The sequence below is a fragment of the Lagenorhynchus albirostris genome, chromosome 2 (assembly GCF_949774975.1).
Source record: "Lagenorhynchus albirostris chromosome 2, mLagAlb1.1, whole genome shotgun sequence".
Taxonomy (NCBI): domain Eukaryota; kingdom Metazoa; phylum Chordata; class Mammalia; order Artiodactyla; family Delphinidae; genus Lagenorhynchus; species Lagenorhynchus albirostris.
Window position 1 is genome coordinate 5,440,566 of NC_083096.1, and position 20,070 is coordinate 5,460,635.

The 20,070-nt window shown below is 35.9% G+C and overlaps 1 protein-coding gene across 1 annotated transcript in view; it reads right to left on the minus strand.

Annotated features, from left to right (window-relative positions):
* Nucleotides 1–298: 298 nt before the first annotated feature.
* The window catches only part of LOC132507504 (complement factor H-like), a 92,586-nt gene continuing 72,814 nt past the window's right edge, over nt 299–20,070 (minus strand). Inside the window, exons 17-22 of the mRNA XM_060126943.1 lie at nt 7,444–7,653; nt 6,546–6,719; nt 5,667–5,843; nt 4,439–4,612; nt 1,176–1,358; nt 299–716 (exon numbers count right to left, since the gene is read on the minus strand). Of these exons, the coding sequence (XP_059982926.1) occupies nt 508–716; nt 1,176–1,358; nt 4,439–4,612; nt 5,667–5,843; nt 6,546–6,719; nt 7,444–7,653 (1,127 nt within the window). The 3' untranslated portion in view covers nt 299–507. The remainder of the gene's footprint in view (nt 717–1,175; nt 1,359–4,438; nt 4,613–5,666; nt 5,844–6,545; nt 6,720–7,443; nt 7,654–20,070) is intronic.

Genomic DNA, 20,070 nt, shown 5'->3' on the forward strand with positions numbered 1-20,070 from the left:
TCATTATTGTTTGGTATATTTATCTATTGACGGATGAGCAAAAGTAAGAAATAACTACTTACATGTAATTACTAATATAGGTATTACATAGTTTGCATTTTACATGTTTGTAAAGTGATGTTATTTTGAAAATGGAGACAAGTATTTCTTCCCATTTCTTCTGAAACAGAATCTTAGGAAACCTCAGAAGTTATGGAGAAATCTTTAGAAAGTTAGGAAACTGATGGATGAAAGGAGGTACTGAAGTGATTGCATCTAATTTCTTGCCGTAGATGTTTTATCAACAGGACACGTAGCATTTTGGTTTGCCAAGTTTTAATGAGGTGCTTTTAAGAAGTGATTAGTTGGTCTCCAAGATTATAATTACATCATCCCTATAATGTTTAACATGAAGCTGATTTATGAATAGAGATGAGTTAAACAATACTTGATAAAAAGAAACTGAGAACTGGAATAATAATGAAAAATTCTGAATACATGTACATATTTCAGTTTTACAACTGCACTTTAACGACAGTTTCGGTGACAAGTAGGATATGCCAGTTTTCCCTCCCGACAGGTTGTTCGAAGTGCAGAGCTAGGTGCCTTTGTACAATATCCTCTTTTACACTTAAATTCAACAGTGTCATCTGTTTTAGAATAAAGTTTTTTATCTCTTCTCCATTTTAATTCTATGTTATGTTTTTCCATCATTTCTTCTGAAATTACACATGCATCTGAAGTTAAAAAAATAAACATAAACTGTTAAGTAGTATACAAATATTTTCCACAGAATTTCAGGCTTTCAAGTAGAATCTCTTGCTCTGGTCCAAAAATTCCTTCTCAAAACCTTTTACAAACCAATTCATTGAAAATCCAGTATGTAGTTTCCATCATTTTAAACAGTTAATGTTGTAAGAATGAGGTACTATTTTTAGTGTAATAATTAAATGTTATAATCAAAGATTCATAATGTCAGTTATCATATGAAGAGCTTTCATTAAGGAATCTTTTGTTGCTATTGTTGCTTGAACAGGAAATTTTCAAAATTTATTTCCACACATATTATTAGTTGGTAGTCAAGCATGCAACAGAATGGTTGGTAGTTAATCCATGAAAATTCTATTATAAACAGCTAAACATCATACTCAGTACACCGATTTTCCCAGGATCCACAAGAAGATTGAAATATTTACCTAAGCACTTTGGTGGTTCTGACCACTCTCCATTCTGACATACTATGTCTCTTTTTCCCTGAAGTTCATAGTAGGACTGGCATTGGTACTCAACTGTCGATCCTGGAGGATATACTGGTGCCGGGAATGAGGTAATGTCTCCATTGTCTATTGGTGGGGGAGGCCCACATTTTCCTTGAGAGTCTAAAAAATATGTTTGATTTATTGAAAGAGAAAAAACAGAAAAGGAAACCCCACAGTTTAAAATAAAAAGATAAAAATGTAGCCTAGTATGTAATAATCAGGCTTTTGATTTCTGATGACAGAAATGATTTATTGAAGAAATTTGAAACACTTAAACGAAAAGGCACATTTTTAAGTCCCTACTTTTACCCCACAAGAAAGTACACATAATACATTAACAAATATGTCTGCTTTGCAGTGTTCTGGTATTAAAACATGTTTTCTTAGTGAATATATGCTGGACAGATGGATAACTAAGATAAAAAAATATCCTTGTATACAACATACAGCAGTGTCTATTGAATCTCTAGTCATATTTATTGATTTTCATTTTTATTACAAAATGAACATCAGCCCCAACAGCTGCTTTTATAAAAGTCAAAGAATTACAGATCTCAATAGTGGGAGAGGGAATGCTTTCTTCCTTTTCTGGACAAGATGAGGTAGAAATATTTCTGCTTATTGCATCTGCTCTGTATTATTTCTGCTAACTAAAAATCCTGAACATATTATAATAAACCAACTCAGGAGACTGTGAAAGATGTAGAGAAGATATCTGGTTAGAGACATTGGGATTCAAGGAATTACACTCCAGAGACTTGTTTGGGTTTTCCTTTTCCCTTCTTTGTACCCTGGATGGACCACTGAGACTGCAACCCAGAAATGATAGCAAGTTCAGAAAGAAAATTTAAAAAAAAACAGTCCCAAGAAGCACTTGGTCTCTTTAAGCAAAGTCCCAGGAAAGGATCAGCATAGTAAGACAGAAACAGTTTTTACAATCCTGACTTTCTCTAGAAATACACCATAGAACCTAAGACCAACCCATCCCCACCTTGATCAGCAGGGGCCAAGTGAGGAGTCCAGACTTCCACCCACATGGTGAGGGAAGAAGACACCTCTCCCCTTTCTCCAGGAGCCAGTGGAGGCCAGGTGGGAACCCTGGACTTGCACCCTGCATGGCAGTAAGGGAGGTCTGATAAATAAAAGATTTCAATAACGTCCTTAATCTCAATACATAATACCCAAAATGTCCAGAATACAGTTGATCATCACTCATCATACCAAGGATGAGGAAAACCTCAAAAGAGAAAAAACAATCAAAAGAAGACAACACTGAGATGACATACATATTGAAATTATTGGGCAATGGTTTTTAAAAATCCAGTCAAATTGATAGAACTGGAAAATAGAGTAATATAACTTTTTAAAAAAACACACTGGATGGGCTCAATAATACATTGCAGATGGCAGAAGGATAAATAAACTTGACTATAGACTAACTTTGAAAATAGACTGAAAAGAAAATGGACAGAGCTTCAGGAACCCATGGGAAAATAGAAAAAGATTGGAGACCCAGAAAATGAAAAGGAAGGGGATGAGATGAAAAAAAAATGTAAAAATAATGGCTGAAAATTTCTGAAATAGGGCATAAGGCACAAATCTACATAATAAAACAGCTAAGTGAATTCCAAACAGGATAAATCCAAAGAAATCAATGTCAAGATACATCAAAATCAAATTGCTGGAAATTAAAGAAAAAGAAAAAAATCTTAAAAGAGCTAGATAGATATTATGCAATACTTATATGGAAAAGGGATTCAAAAACTGGTAGGATTTTCATCCATGAACATAGAACCAGAAAGAAGTGACATCATTTTTTCAGTGCTGGAAGAAAAGAATTGTCAACCCCAAATTCTATATTGAGTGAAATATATTTTAGGATTAAAGGGAGAAAGAAAAATCTTTCCAGACAAAGGAAAACTGAGAGAATTTGTCTCTAGCAGATCTATACCTAAAGAATTGCTAAAGCAATTCTTCAAATATAAAGGAAACTAGAAAAGGGATTGAGACTTTAGGAAGGAAGAAAAAACAATGGAATTGATTTTTAAAAATAAGGGTAAATATAATAAGAATATCTTTTCCCTAATGATTTTGTTAAATTAGGTGTAAAATTATGTCATTTGAAATGTTGCTCAATGTATATAGAGAGAATACTAAAGACACTTATGTTGAAATGTGGGGAGATAAAAAGAATCTAAATGGAAGTAAGGTTTCCACATTTCACCTGAAGTGGTAAAATGTCAATACAAGTAGGGAGTGATAAGCCGCTTATGTGGATCTTAATACTTGGAGCAACCGCTAATAAAAACATGACAAGACATATACTCCAAAGCAATGCAGATGTATAAAAATTAAGTTATTTATAATGTTCAAAAACCCACAGGGAAGACAAGAAAAGGAAATGGGTATGAGAAACCGAGGAAACACACAGAAAACAAAGAATAAAATTGCTGACATTGTCCCTATTATGTTAATAGACATTTTCAATGTAAATAGCCTTAATATATCAGTGGAAAGACTGAAAATGGCAGGGTGGACACATAAACAAGATTCATCTTTATGTTGTCTACAAGAAAATCACTATAAACATGAAAACATGTTCAAGTGGAAGACTGCAAAAAATACATACCAGGAAAAAGTTAACTTGAAAAACTAGAAGTGGCTAATATATTTCTTGGTTTGGATTCCCTTACTTCCTGAACTCTAAACACTGAAGTGTCCCAGGACCAAGTTCTCAGACTTACTTTTTTTATGTGTATACTAATTCCCTGAATGAGTTCAGTTAGTAACATACCTTTAAATCTCACCCATATGCTGAAGATGCCCAAATTTAAGTCACATTCTGTGATCAGGCCCTGGCTGCCTATATTCCATGTCTCAAAGTGGTATTTCTTGGGCTGTCAAATGTACTTATGGTATCGTTAACACATTTATTCACCAGGAAGTAACTGAATGTCTTAATATTTAAGATAAGAAGTGTTCCAAGATTCCAACTGTTCAAATCTGGTCAACTCTTTCAAACAATAAGTATGTCAGATCACTTATTCAGTCCACAAAAGAACTGGATTTTAAGCACCTTCATTTTATTTGCATCAAAAAAGAATTCCGTAAGAACTACTTCATTATACATTTATATCAACATATTTTGTCCCTAATATATTCTCTAAAATTGGGGGGGGTGGCGGTGTAAAATACTCTACCTTTGCACTGAGGTGCTTTTGTCCAAGTTCCATTTAAACATATCACATCTACCTCCCCAAAAGGGTAGTAAGGCCAGATGCATTCATAATATACTCTCTCACCATTTTGATATCTAGACTTCTCATTTTGTATAATAGCATTTTCCACTTGGGGTGGATTCACACAGGAAGCATCTAGATAGAAAGAAAAATAGTATCTCTAATATAATGATCATTATGAACAGCAAGCTACCAAGTGGGATGTCACATATATTCCATATGGTCATTTAAAATCAAGAGTTAATCTGTCATGAAAGACTGCTAATTTTAATAAACTCACATGTAAGTTTGAGGATAAGGAGATAAAGCAATATTTTTTAGTACAAATTAAGCTTCTGTATCTTAAATCTCTCCCCCATCCTTCACTAGAAGGTTGATACACATTTTTTAGGCCAGTGAAAATGAAAGCTTTTCTGGACATCTCTTTCTGAGTTTAGTAAATTAAGTGTTATAAATTATATAAATTCAAAATGAATTTATGAACCATAAGAAAATCATAATAAAAGATCATTTGACATCAGGATTCGGTTTATAGTCATCCTGTTTATGAACTGTAACTTTAGGCCCTTAGAAAAATAAACACATTAGGTAATTCTTTAAAGACTTGATCAAGAGTTAGCATACTTTTAAGAATACCGTAGTTGAAAGAAGATGATTAATTAAAAGATCCAAACAAAGATCTGGAAAACTAACAGAAAAATAAATGTATGTATTTATTAAAATGCTCTTTAATAATATACTTTTGCAAATGCTTCAGTATACAACAATGAGTAATGTGTAATTCATCAATGAGATTCAGGTGGATATAAAGTACAATACACTGTAGCTATGGTTCCTAAACTGAAATGTGCATAGAATCCCTTGGGAATCTTTAAAACAGTTTCAGGGTTCCATCTCCAGAGTTTTTGATACAACAGGTGTGAGTGAGCCTGTGAATCTGTGCTTGCATGTCTAATAATCTTCCAGAATATGCTAAGACTGCTGTGTCAGGGGCTGTGCTTTGAGAATTATTGGGCTACAAGACTGAGCACTGAGTACACAATTCCATCCCTTTTTATGTTCAGGCATAAACCTTCTTTGACTTGACCTGAAAATAATCTGTGTCCATTTTATGATGGTAGAGGCACTTTTCTGTATTATGTTACTTAAGATACTTTAATAAATAAAGTTTTAAAATTTACCAAAGTACCTCTGCATGCTGGCCTTCCTATCCATTTGCTCTTAATACACTGTATGGTATTGGCTCCTTCCAATTGATAAGATGGTAGACATTTAAAAACCACCTGTTCTCCTGACCTATACGATTTCTTCTTCTGGTCTATGAGTACAGCATCATCAAAGCTGGGTACGTTAAAACAATCTGTGTCTGAAAAAAAGAAAAAAAGTATTTCTTTAGTACATCTTTAAAAATAATAGTGGCCAATAATTATATTCTAGAAAAATAGATATACACATATCAAACCAATGAATACTGTACAATATTTCTCTTACAACTTAAAATGTTAGAAGTCTTGACTTAGTTACATTGATTGTGTCTATATTCATCAAAACTATAACATGGGAATGGTGATACTCAAAGAGACAGGGATGCCTTTGATGTTTGAGACCACACTTCTCACATTTAAATTATTTTTCCCCATCACAGGTCACCTACATTATGGATGTGTTTCTTTTTTTTGCTTCTGTCAAACTCTGTTCCCTTGAATTATGTCAAATATCTTAGAAAATTGTATATCATAAAGAAATAACTGATAAATTAACAGTAAACTGAGTGCTGATAAGACTGATGAGCAGGGGCCAGCTATGTTATAGGAACAGAGACCAGAAGTCTGAGAATGTGTATCAGAGGATGTCCAAAGTGTACACAAGATGATGTGATAGTGAGATAATTTAGTTCATGAATCAAACTTTTATTATTACTAGGGTTATTAATTCTCTACCAGAATCCAGAACTTTCCAAAGACACCTTGTTTAATTCTAGAATTACAGCTTAGTTTCATACTTGTGCCATTTATGTCCTGAATTAAAGATATTTATCAGCCTCAGAATAAAATAAAATATACTATACTTATGCATTCCGGTGGAAGGGACCATTTTCCTCCTAAACATCTTATAGATGCAGGTCCATCGATCCCAAAACCTTCAACACAGTCGTATGTAACTTCTTCTCCATCTTGGTAACTGCCTTTCTCATTAGATACAACACCATTCTGAATCAAAGGTGGAAGTCCACAAGGAAGTCCTAGGAATAAATGAAAGAACGATTTCATGTTTCACTAACTCTGAAATTTAATTTGATGTACTGCTTGCCATATTTGATAGTTTTACTTGAAAATAATAAATGATTTTACAGGAACTTCCATCACATTGCAGAGAAATGCACAAATGCACCCAAAAATCAGCATTCTGGTGTGTTTCCAGCTGTCCACTTGAACAAGAACTTGAAACTAAAAATACCAATATATTTATGAATGAGACTGTCAGTGCATCTCTAAGCAATTATGATTAATAAAAGAGAACACACTGAGACTTCATCACCTTGAGAAAAGTACTATATATTGTAAGACATTAAAAGAGACATTGTAGGAAGAACGTAAGTTTTTTTTGAAAAAACTTGGTGGCAACGCATACATTGCAACTTATATGAATAAATAGGAATATAAATAGGTTTAAGTATATGAATAGGTAGGTTTACTTTTTTTACACATACAGCGTTAATACAAAAGAAAGTACCAGATTTAAAAGTGATTCTATACTGAACTGATGAAATTAACAGAAAATGAATATACAAAAATCGATTAAATGTATAAAAATATAAATTATATATTAATACATAAATGACCTATAAATATATAAATAATTGATATATTTAGGAATCTAAAGGATTCTGTTCCATGACTTTGATGATAATTGATTAGTAAAGAATGGTACTGAAAATAGAATTTTGGTTTGCATGCTGTCCTCACCTACACAACGAGGTGGAGAACTCCACTTTCCCATGTGGCATGTTATCACATTTTCTTCAGATATACTGAAACCATCTTCACAGGTATAACTTAACTTGGTGCCATGTGCATAAAGCTTGGGCTCAAATGTTTCTCTCCTTTCTTTTGCAGAGCTAGATAAATTAATCGTTCCATGGTCTATTTGAGGTGGTTGAGAACATGGAAGTTTTTCTACATGAAGAACAGAGATCAAAGGGTAAAGTATAAGTGTAATGTTTAAATTAAAAATACATTAAAATAAGAATAATTTGTGGCTTCCCTGGTGGCGCAGTGGTTAAGAGTCCGCCTGCCGATGCAGGAGACGCGGGTTTGTGCCCCGGTCTGGGAAGATCCCACATGCCGTGGAGTGGCTGGGCCCGTGAGCCATGGCCGCTGAGCCTGCACATCCAGAGCCTGTGCTCCGCAACGGGAGAGGCCACAGCAGTGAGAGGCCCGCGTACAGCAAAAAAAATAAATAAATAAAAAATAAAAATAATCTGGACAAGTTAAAGAATTTTAAAGCTGAAAAATATTTGAAACTTGCAAGGTATTTGTCTCCATAAACACTATGCTGCTATCCACTTGTTCAGTATGCCCCTTCATCCTTTTTTTAAATTTATCTTTATTGAAATATATTTGATATATAATAGTATGTTAGGGAGAGGAGTCAATATGGTGGACTAGGAGGACGTGGAATTCATGTCTCCGCACAATTAGGGCACCTACCAGGCACCATTGGGGGACCACGGACACCTAAGGGGACAGGAGGAACCCCCAGCAACCAGGTAGGACGTGGGTCATGGGGGGAATGAGGGGGGAGGAGAAGTGGAGGTGGGATGGGACTGGCGCCCCTGAGGGGTGGCTGGGGGAGGGGAAGGGATCCCTTGCCCAAAGGGGGAAATTGGGGAACCATTGGGAGGGCAGAGGATCAAAAGAGAGCGTGGCCAGGTTTCTCCTGCCCTCTTGGGCTCCAGGAGGCTACTGAGATCCCGGGACTGATCCTCTGGCAACCTAGGCCCCCTCCAGCTGCGGAGGTCCTGAGCGAGTGGGAGGGTGGGAAGGGAGAGCAAAAGTAAAGCCTGGATCTCTGGGACTGGCACCCTTGAAGGGCGGCTGGGGGAGAGGAGGAGTTCCTACACCCAGCAAGACCCACCAACAGTCAGGGATCCAGCAGGAATGGGGGAGACCCTGGGGGAGACGTGGGGGAACACAGAGGAATGGAAGGGAATGCAGCCAGAACTTTCCCTGTCCACTTAGGCACTGAGGAGCCTGTTGGGCTCCTGGGCCTAATCCACTGCCCTTGGAGCCTCCCTCCTGCGGCTCAGAGCCCAAGCCCCACCCCTACACCCCATCAAGAGCCCTACCCCTATAATTGGAGACCCCCTCTGAGACCCACTCTAACCACGCTGGGCCTAAATCCCACCCACACACCCTCAACCAGGGCCTTACCTCCAAACTCTGGAACTCCACACTCCATAGGCAGTCCTTTAGACTTGCTGTCTCTCTGCTTCCACTTGAATGATGCCCCACCTAGGCCCCACCCCCAAGGCCTTTTCTGGCTGCGTGGGTCCTGGGCCTAGGCTCTGCCTCATGCTCAAACGTCAGCCTCCCTGCCTAGGTCCCACTCCACCTTAAACCCCGCCCCTGCCTAAGTTCCATCTCTGCCTAAACACCTACTCCCCATAGCCAAGGTTTTTTCTTTTTTTCTTCCTTTCTTTTTTTATCTTTTTTTCTTTTTTCTTCTTTTAGATTGGGGTTCTGTTTTACCTTGTTGTTGATCCATTTATATTTTTATTTTTTCTAATAAATCTTTTACTTTTCTAATTTTATTTTATTCCTTATACTTTGTCATTGTTCTGCTCCTTCTGGCTTGTTCCCCCACCCCCTTTTTTTCTGTTGTGGTTTTGTTCTACTTTATTGCAGTTGTTTCAATTATATTTTTATTTTTCCTAATACAGTTTTTATCTTTCTAATTTTATTTTGTCTTTTAGTCTTTGTTATTGTACAGCTCCTTTCTTTTATCTTTTTAATTTTTTTTGCCTTACCATGTGGCTTGCAGGATCTTGGTTCCCAGGCCAGAGGTCGGGCCCAAGCTCCTGTGGTGGGAGCTCCGAGTCCAAAACTCTGGATAACAGAGAACCTCAGACCCCAGGGAATATTAATAGGAATGAAGCCTCCCAGAGGTCCTCATCTTGGCACCAAGACCTGGCTCTATCCAACTACCTGCAAACTCCAGTGCTGGATGCCTCAGGTCAAATAGCCAGTTAGACAGGAATACAGCCCCACCCATCAAAAAAAAAAAAAAAAAGAAACGACAAAAAGTTATGTTACAGATGAAGGAGAAGGTAAAAACCTACAAGACCAAATAAATGAAGACGAAAGAGGCAACCTACCTGAAAAAGAGTTCAGAGTAATGATAGTAAAGATGATCCAAAATCTCGGACACAGAATGGAGAAAATATAAGAAACATTTAACAAGGATCTAGAGGAACTAAAGAGCAAACAAACAATGATGAACAACACAATAACTGAAATTAAAAATATTCTAGAAGGAAGCAATAGCAGAATAACTGAAGCAGAAGAACAGATAAGGGACCTGGAAAGATAAAATGGTGGAAATAACTACAGCAGAGCAGAATAAAGACAAAAGAAGGAAAAGAATTGTGGATAGTCTCAGAGATCTCTGGGGCAGCATTAAACACACCAATATTTGAATTATAGGGATCCCAGAAGAAGAAGAGAAAAAGAAAGGGTCCGAGAAAATATTTGAAGAGACTATAGTCAAAAAATTCCCTAACATGGAAAAGGGAATAGTCAATCAAGTCCAGGAAGCACAGAGAATCCCATACAGTATAAACCCAAAGAGAAACACACTGAGACACATATTAATCAAACTGTCAAAAATTAAATACAAAGAAAAAAACATTAAAAGCAGCAAGGGAAAAACAACAAATAACGTACAAGGGAATCCCCATAAGGTTAACAGCTGATCTTTCAGCAGAAACTCTTCAAGCCAGAAGGGAGTGGCAGGACATATTTAAAATGATGAAAGGGAAAAACCTACAACCAAGATTACCTGTCGGGGATCTCATTCAGATTCAATGGAGAAATAAAAAGTTTTACAGACAAGCAAACGCTAAGAGAATTCAGCACCACCAGCTTTACAACCAGCTTTACAACAAATGCTAAAGGAACTTCTTTAAGCAGGAAACACAAGAGAAGAAAAAGACCCACAGAAACAAACCCAAATCAATTAAGAAAATGATAATAGGAACATATATATCAATAGTCATCTTGAATATAAATGGATTAAATGCTCCAACCAAAAAACACAGAATGGATACAAAAACAAGACCTGCATATATGCTGTCCACAAGAAACCCACTTCAGACCTAGAGACACATACAGAGTGAAAGTGAGGGGATGGAAAAAGATATTCCATGCAAATAGAAATCAAAAGAAAGCTGGAGTAGCAATATTCATAACAGATAAAATAGACTTTAAAATAAAGACTGTTGCAAGAGACATTAAAGGACACTGCCTAATGATCAAGGGATCAATCCAAGAAGAAAACATAACAATTATAAATATTTATGCACCCAACATAGGAGCACCTCAATACATAAGGCAAACACTAACAGCCATAAAAGGAGAAATTGACAGTAACACAATAATAGTGGGGGACTTAACACCCCACTTACACCAATGGACAGATCATCCAGACAGAAAATAAATAAGGAAACACAAGCTTTAAATGACACAATAGATCAGGCAGAATTAATACTTTTAGTACATTCCACCTGAAAGCAGAAGAATACACTTTCTTCTCAAGTGCATATGGAACATTCTCCAGAATAGTTCACATCTTGGGTCACAAATCAAGCCTTGGAAAATTTAAGAAAATTGAAATTATATCAAGCATCTTTTACGACCAAAATGCCATGAGATTAGAAATCAATTACAGGAAAAAAAAAACAGTAAAAAACACAAATACATGGAGGCTAAACAATGCACTGCTAAATAATCAAGAGATCACTGAAGAAATCAAAGAGGAAATCAAAAATTACCTAGAAACAAATGACAATGAAAACACAAGGATCCAAAACCTATGGGACTCAGCAAAAGCAGTTTTAAGAGGGAAGATCATAACAATTCAAGCTCACCTCAAGAAACAAGAAAAATCTCAAATGAAAAATCTAACCTTACACCTAAAGCAACTAGAAAAAGAAAAAAGAAAACCCAAAGATAGTAGAAGGAAAGAAATCATAAAGATCAGAGCAGAAATAAATGAAATAGAAACAAAGAAAATAATGGCAAAGATGAATAAAACTAAAAGCTGGTTCTTTGAGAAGATAAACAAAATTGATAAACCGTTAGCCAGACTTATCACGAAAAAAAGGGAGAGGACTCAAATCAATAAAATTAGAAATGAAAAAGGGGAAGTTACAACAGACACTGCAGAAATACAAAGTATCCTAAGAGACTACTACAAGCAACACTATGCCAATAAAATGGACAACCTGGAAGAAGTGGACAAATTCTTGGAAAAGTAAAACCCTCCAAGACTGAACCAGAAAGAATTAGAAAATATAAACACACCAATCACAGGTAATGAAATTGAAACTGTAACTGATAATTTCCAACAAACAAAAGCCCAGGACCAGATGGTTTCACAGGCAAATTCCATCAAACATTTGGAGAAGAGTTAACACCTATCCTTCTCAAACTCTTCCAAAAAATGGTAGAGGGAGGAACAATCCCAAACTCGTTCTACAAGGCCAGCAGCACCCTGATACCAAAACCAGACAAAGATATCACACACACAAAAACTATAGACCAATATCACTGATGAACATGGATGCAAAAATCCTCAACAAAATACTAGCAAACAGAATCCAACAACACATTAAAAGGATCATACACCATGATCAACTGGGATTTATCCCAGGGATGCAAAGATTCTTCAATATATGCAAAACAATCAATGTGATACACCATATTAACAAGCTAAAGAATAAAAACCATATGATCATCTCAATAGATGCAGACAGAGTTTTGACAAAATACAACACCAATTTATGATAAAAACTGTACAGAGAGTGGACATAGAGGGAACCTACCTCAACATAGTGAAGGCCATGTAAGAAAACCCATAGCAAACATCACTCTCAATGGTGAAAAAATGAAAGCATTTCCTCTAAGATCAGGAACAAGACAAGGATGTCCACTCTTGCCACTATTATTCAACATAGTATTGGCAGTCCTAGCCACAGCAATCAGAGAAGAAAAAGAAATAAAAGGAATACAAATTGGAAAAGAAGAACTAAAACTGTCACTGTTTGCAGATGACAGGATACTGTACATAGAAAATACTAAAGATGCCACCAGAAAACAACTAGAACTAATCAATGAATTTGGTAAGGTTTCAGGATACGACATTAATGCACAGAAATCTCTGACCTTCCTATACGCTATCAACGAAAGATCAGAAAGTGAAATTAAGGAAACAATCCTATTTACCATTGCAACAAAAAGAATAATATATCTAGGAATAAACCTACCTAAGGAGTCAAAACACCTGTACTCAGAAAACTATAAAACACTGATGAAATAGATCAAAGATAACATACACAGATGGAGAGATATACCATGCTCCTGGATTGGAAGAATCACTATTGTGAAAACGACTATATTACTCAAAGCAATCTGCAGGTTCAGTGCAATCCCTATCAAATTACCAATGGCATTTTTCACAGAACTAAAGAAAGAAATTTTACAATTTGTACAGAAACACAAAAGACCCTGAGTGGCCAAAGCAGTCTTAGGAAAGAGAAACGGAGCTGGAGGAATCAGGCTCCCTGACTTCAGACTATACTACAAAGCTACAGTAATCAAGATGGTATGGTAGTGGCACAAAAACATAAATATAGATCAATGGAACAGGAGAGAAAGTCCAGAGATAAACCCACGCACATATGGTCACCTTATCTTTGACAAAGGAGACAAGAATAAACAATGGAGAAAAGATGGCCTCTTCAATAAGTGGTGCTGGGGAAAATGGACAGCTGCATGTAAAATAATTAAATTAGAACACATCCTAACACCATACACAAAAATAAACTCAAAATGTTTTAAGGACCTAAATGTAAAGCCAGACACTATAAAACTCTTAGAGGAAGACATAGGCAGAGCACTCTATGACATAAATCACAGCAAGGTCCTTTTTGAGCCACCTCCTAGAGTAAGGGAAATAAAAGCAAAAATAAACAAATGGGACCTAATGAAACTTAGAAACTTTTGCATGGCAAAGGAAACCATAAACAAGACAAGAAGACAACCCTCAGAATGGGAGAAGATATTTGCAAGTGAAGCAACTGACAAGGGATTGATCTCCAAAATATACAAGCAGCTCATGCAGCTCAGTATCACAAAAACAAACCACCCAGTCCAAAAATGGGCAGAAGACCTAAATAGACATTTCTCTATAGAAGACATGCAGATGGCCAACAAATACATGAAAAGATACTCAATATTACTAATTGTTGGAGAGATGCAAATCAAAACCATGGTGAGGTGTCACCTCACACCAGTCAGAATGACCATCATCAAAAACTCTAGAAACATAAGGGGCTTCCCTGGTGGCACAGTGGCTAGGAATCTGCCTGCCAATGCAGGGGACACAGGTTCAATCCCTGGTCCCGGAGGATCCCACATGCCGCGGAGCAACTAAGTCTGTGTGCCATAACTACTGAGCCTGTGCTCTAGAGCCCATGAGCCACACTACTGAAGTCCGCATGCCTAGAGCCCATGTTCCACAACAAGAGAAGCCACTGCAATGAGAAGCCTGCACACTGCAATGAAGAGTAGCCCCCACTCGCCGCAACTAGTGAAAGCCTGCACACAGCAACGAAGACCCAATGCAGCCAAAAATAAATAAATAAATTTAAAACAAAACAAAAAAACAATAAATGCTGGAGAGTGTGTGGAGAAAAGGGAACACTTCTGCACTGTTGGTGGGAATGTAAATTGATACAGCCACTATGGAAAAGAGTATGGAGGTTCCTTAGAAAACTAAAAATAGAACTACCATATGACCCACTACTGGGCATATATCCCGAGAAAACCATAATTCAAAGAGAGACGTTTACCACAATGTTCACTGCAGCACTATTTACAAAAGCCAGGACACGGAACCAACCTAAATATCCATCAACAGATGAATGGAGAAAGATGTGATACAAATTGAGTTATTTGTAGTGAGGTGGATGGCCCTAGAATCTGTCATACAGAGTGAAGTAAGTCAGAAAGAGAAAAACAAATACCGTATGTTAATGTATATATATGGAATTTAAAGAAGCGGTACTGATGAACCTAGTGGCAGGGCAGGAACAAGGATGCACAAGTAGAGAATGGACTTGAGAGCATGGGGGTGGGGGGAGGTTGAGATGAAGTGAGAGAGTGGCATGGACATATATACACTACCAAATGTAAAATAGATAGCTAGTGGGAAGCAGCTGCATAGCACAGGGAGATCAGCTTGGTGTTTTGTGACAACCTAGAGGGGTGGGATAGGGAAGATGGGAGGAAGGCTTGGGAGGTAGGGGATATGGGGATGCGTGTATACATGTGGCTGGTTCACTTTGTTGTATGGCAGAAACTAGCACAATATTGTAAAGCATTTATACGCCAATAAAGGTGTGAAAAAAATAAATAAAAAAAAATATTGTGTTAGTTTCAGGTCTACTACATAATGATTCGACTTTTACATATATTATGAAATGACCAGCAGGATGTCTAATAGCAATCTGTCCCTATACAAAGTTATTATAATATCATTGACCATATTCCTTATGCTGAATACACATCCCCCTGGCTTCTTTAGAGTCTACGTATATGTGAGATCATGTGGCATTTGTCTTTTTCTATCTAACTTTATTTTACTTAACTTTAAATACTAACTTATTTTTCTATCTATTATGTATATTTACATAATACACCCTAGATCCATCCATGTTTTTGCAAATGGAAATGTGTAATTTTTATGGCTCAGTAATAGTTCATTTTGTGTGTATATATAAAACATCTTCTTAATCCACTCCTCTATCAATGGACACTTAGGTTGATTCCAAACCTTGGCTACTGTAAGTGATGCTGCAATGAACATTGGAGTGCATATATCTTTTCAAATGTTTCTGGTTCCTTTGAATAAATACCCAGCAGTGGAATTGCCAGATCATATGGCAGTTCTATTTTTAGTTTTTAAGGAAACTCCATACTCTTTTCCATAGTGGCTGCACCAATCTACAGTTGCACCAACAGTGCACAAAGATTTCCTTTTCTCCACATCCTCGCCAACACTGGATGTTGTCTTTTTGATGACAGCCATTAAGAGAGGTGTGAAGGGACATTTCACTGTGGTTGTGACATGCATTTGCCTGCCTTTTAATGATGTTGAGCTTCTCTTCGTGTGTCTTTTGGCCATCTGTATGTCTTCTTTGGAAAAAATGTCTATTCAGGTCCTCTGCCTATTTTCTAGTTATTTGTTTTTCTGATGTTGATTGCATTAATTCTTTGTATAGTTTGAATATTAACCCCTTAATGGATATATCCTTTGCAAATATCTTCCCACATTCAGTAGGCTACCTTTTTCATTTTATTGATCGTTTTCTTTGCTGTGGAAAAGCTTTCTCATTTTTGAGTCCCGTTTGCTTATTTTTGCTTTTGTTTCCCTTGCCTGAGGAGACATATCCAAAAAACCCCCCAAAACCCAAAATATTGCTAAAACTGATGTCAAAGAGCATACTGCCTTTGTTTTCTTCTAGAAGTTTTATGGATTCAAGAGTTACAATTAAGTCTTTAATTCATTTTCATTTTATTTTTGTATATTGTGTGAGAAAGTAGTCCAGCTTGCTTCTTTTGCATGTAACTTTCCTGTTTCCCCAACACCGTTTACAGAGGCAATCATTTCCCCATGATGTTCTTGCCTCCTTTGTCATAGATTAATTGACCACATAAATGTGGGTATACTACTGGGCTCTCTAATCTGTTCCCTAGATCTATGTGTCTGTTTTTGTGCCAGTGCCATTCTATTTTGATTACTCTAGCTTTGTAGTATAGTCTGAAGTCAGGGAGCCTGATTCCTCCAGCTCCACTTTTCTTTCTCAAGATTGCTTTGGCTATTTGTGGTCTTTTGTGTTTCCTTACAAATAAAAAAAAAATTGTTCTAATTCTGTGAAAAATGCCATTGGTAATTTAATAAGGATTGCATTGAATCTGTAGATTGCTTTCAGTAGCATGGTCATTTTAACAATATAAATTTTTCCAATTTGTGAACATGATATCTTTCCATTTGTTTTGTCATCTTCAATTTATTTCATCAATTTCTTATAGTTTTCAGAGTACAAGTCTTTTACCTCCTTGGTTAGATTTATTCCTAGCTATTTTATTCTTTTTGATGCAATTGTAAATGGGATTGCTTTCTTGATTTCTCCCTCTAAAACTTTGTTGTTCAGGCATAGAAATGCAACATATTTCTATATATTAATTTTATATCCTGCAACTTTAATGGATTCATTTATTAGTTCTAATAGTTTTTGGTGGTGTTTTTCTATGTATAGTATCATGTTATCTACAGATAGTGATAGCTTTACTTCTTCCTTTCCAATTTGAATTTCTTTTATTTCTTTTCTTGTTTGATTGCTGTGTCTAGGACTTCCAATACTATGTTGAGTAAAAGTGGAGAGAGTGGGCATCCTTGTCTTGTTCCTGGTTCAGAGGAAATGATTTCAGCTTTTCACCGTTGAGTATGACATTGGCTGGACGTTTGTCATATATGGCCTTTATTATGTTTAGGTATGTTTCCCCTCTACCCACTTCACTGAGAGATTTAACATAAATAGATGTTGTTTTGTCAAGAGCTTTTTCTGCATCTATTGAGATAATCATATCATTTTTATTCTTCAATTTGTGGATGTATATCACATTGATTTGCAGATATTGAAACATACTTGAATCCTTCTGAAAAGTCCCACTTGATCATGATGTATGATCCTTTTAACGTATTGTTGAATTTGGTTTGCTAATATTTGATTGAAGATTTTTACACCTAAGTTCATCAGTGATATTGGCCTGTAATTTTCTTTTTTTGCACCGTCTTTGTTTTTGGCCTCAGGGTGATGCTGAACTTGCAGAATAAGTTCAGAAGTGTTCTTCCTCTTCAATTTTTTTGGAATATTTTGAGAATAGGTGTTAACTCTTTTGTAAATGGTAGAATTCACCTGTGAATCTGTCTGGTCCTGGATTTTTGTTTCTTGGGTTTTAAAATTACCGATTCAATTTTAATATTGGTAATCAGTCTGTTCATATTTTCTATATTTCTCCTGATTTATATTTGAGAAATTGTGCATTACATGGAATTTATCAATTTCTTCTTGGTTGTGCATTTTATTGGTGTGTAATTTTTCATAGTAATCTTTTATGGTTCTTTATATTTCTGCGGTATCAGTTGTAGCTTCTCCTCTTTCATTCCTGATTTTATTGAGTCAGACCCTCATCTCTTTTTCTTGATGAGTCTTTCTAAAGGTTTATCAATTATGCTTATCTTTTCAAATGACTAGCTCTTAGTCTCATTGATATTTTCTATTGTTTTTTTTTAAGTCTCTATTCCATTCATTTCTCCTCTGTATTTATTATTTCTTTCCTTCTACTAACTTTGGGTTCTGTTTACTCTTCGTTTTCTAGTTTCTTTAGGTCTAAGGTTAGACTATTTACTTGGGATTTTTCTTCTTTCCTGAGGTAGGCCTGTATCACTATAAACTTCCCTCTTAGAATTGCTTTTGCTGAGTCCCATAGATGTTGGACCATTGTTTTTCCATTTTCATTTGTCTTCAAGTATTTTTCTTAATATCCTCTTTGATTTCTTCAGTGACCCCTTGGTTGTTTTGTAGCATATTGTTTAACCTCTAACTGTTTGCACTTTTGGCAGTTTTGGTTTTTTTTTTCCTGCAGTTGAAGTCTAGTCTCATACATTTGTGGTCAGAAAAGATGCTGGCTATGATTTCAATGTTCTCAACTTTCTTTTGTGGCCAAGACATAATCTATCCTGGAGAATGTTCTATGTGCACTTGAAAATAATGCGTATCTGATGATTTTGGATGGAATGTTCTATATATGTTTAGTAAGTCCATCTGACTTATAGTTTAAGTCCAATGTTTCTTCACTGGATTTAAACTTGATTTTCTGTCTGGATGACCTGTCCTTTAATGTAAGTGGGAAGTTAAAGTCCTCTACTATTGTTTTGTTACTGTCTATTTCTCTGTATGTGTTTGTTAGTATTTTCTTTATGTACTTAGGTGCTTCTAGTTTGGGTGCATATATATTTTAAATTGTTGCATAATCTTGTTGGATTGGTCCCTTTCTCACTATATAATGTCTTCTTTGTCTCTTGTTTCAGTCTCTGTTTTAAAGTCTATTTTGTCTGATATAAATTTTGCTACCCCAGATTTGTGTTTATTTCTATTTTCATGAAATGCTTTTTTCCATTACCTCACTTTCAGTCTGAGTGTTTCTTTAGATCTGAAGTGAGTGATTATAGACAGCACATATATGCATCTTTTTGGTTTTTTTTTTTTAAATCAATTCAGCCACTCTATGTCTTTTGATTGGAGCATTTTGGTTCATTTATATTTAAAGTAATTATAGATAGGTAAGTACCTTTTGCCATTTCGTTAATTGTTTTTTGGTTGTGTTTGTAATTCATTTTTGTTCCTTTTGTTCTCTCTTCCTTTGTGAGTTACTGACTATATTTAGTGTTATGTTTGGATTACTTTCTTTTGTGTGTGTGGATCTATTATAGATTTTTTGTTTTGTTGTTACTATTAGATTCATATATAACAACATATATTCATATGGGTTATAAGTTGATAGTCTCTTAAGTTCAAACACATTCTAACAACCCTGCATTTCTATTCCCCACCTCATATTTTACATCCTTTTGTTTTGTGTTTCTATATTAACTACTTATTGTGTATACAGAGGATTTTACTATTTTTGTCTTTTAACCTTCCTACTAGCACCTACTACCTTTACTGTATGTTTGCTTTTACCATTAAGATTTTTTTCTTTTGTAATTTTCTTATTTCTAGTTGTGGTCTTTAATTTTCCTCTTAGAAAGTCCCTTTAGCATTTCTTGTAAAGTCATTTTATTGCTGCTGAACTCTTTTATCATCTGCTTATCTGTAAAGCTGTTGATCCATCCTTTGATAGCCTTGCTGGATACAGTCATCTTGGTTGTAAGTTTTTTCCTTTCATCACTTTGTATATGTTGTGCCACTCCCTTGTGGCACGCAAAGTTTCTGCAGAAAAATCTGCTAATAGTCTTAGAGGAGTCCTCTTGTATGTACCTAATGGCTTTTTCCTACTACTTTTAAGATTCTCTCTTTATTTTTAATTTTTGCCATTTAAATGATAATGTGTCTTGGTGTGGCCCTCTTTGGGTAAATGTTTGGGACTTTCTGATTTCCAGACCTGGAAATCTGTATATTTCTTGTTAGAATGTTTCAGCTATTATTTCTTCAAATATGTTCTCTGTTTCTCTCTGTCTCTCTTTAT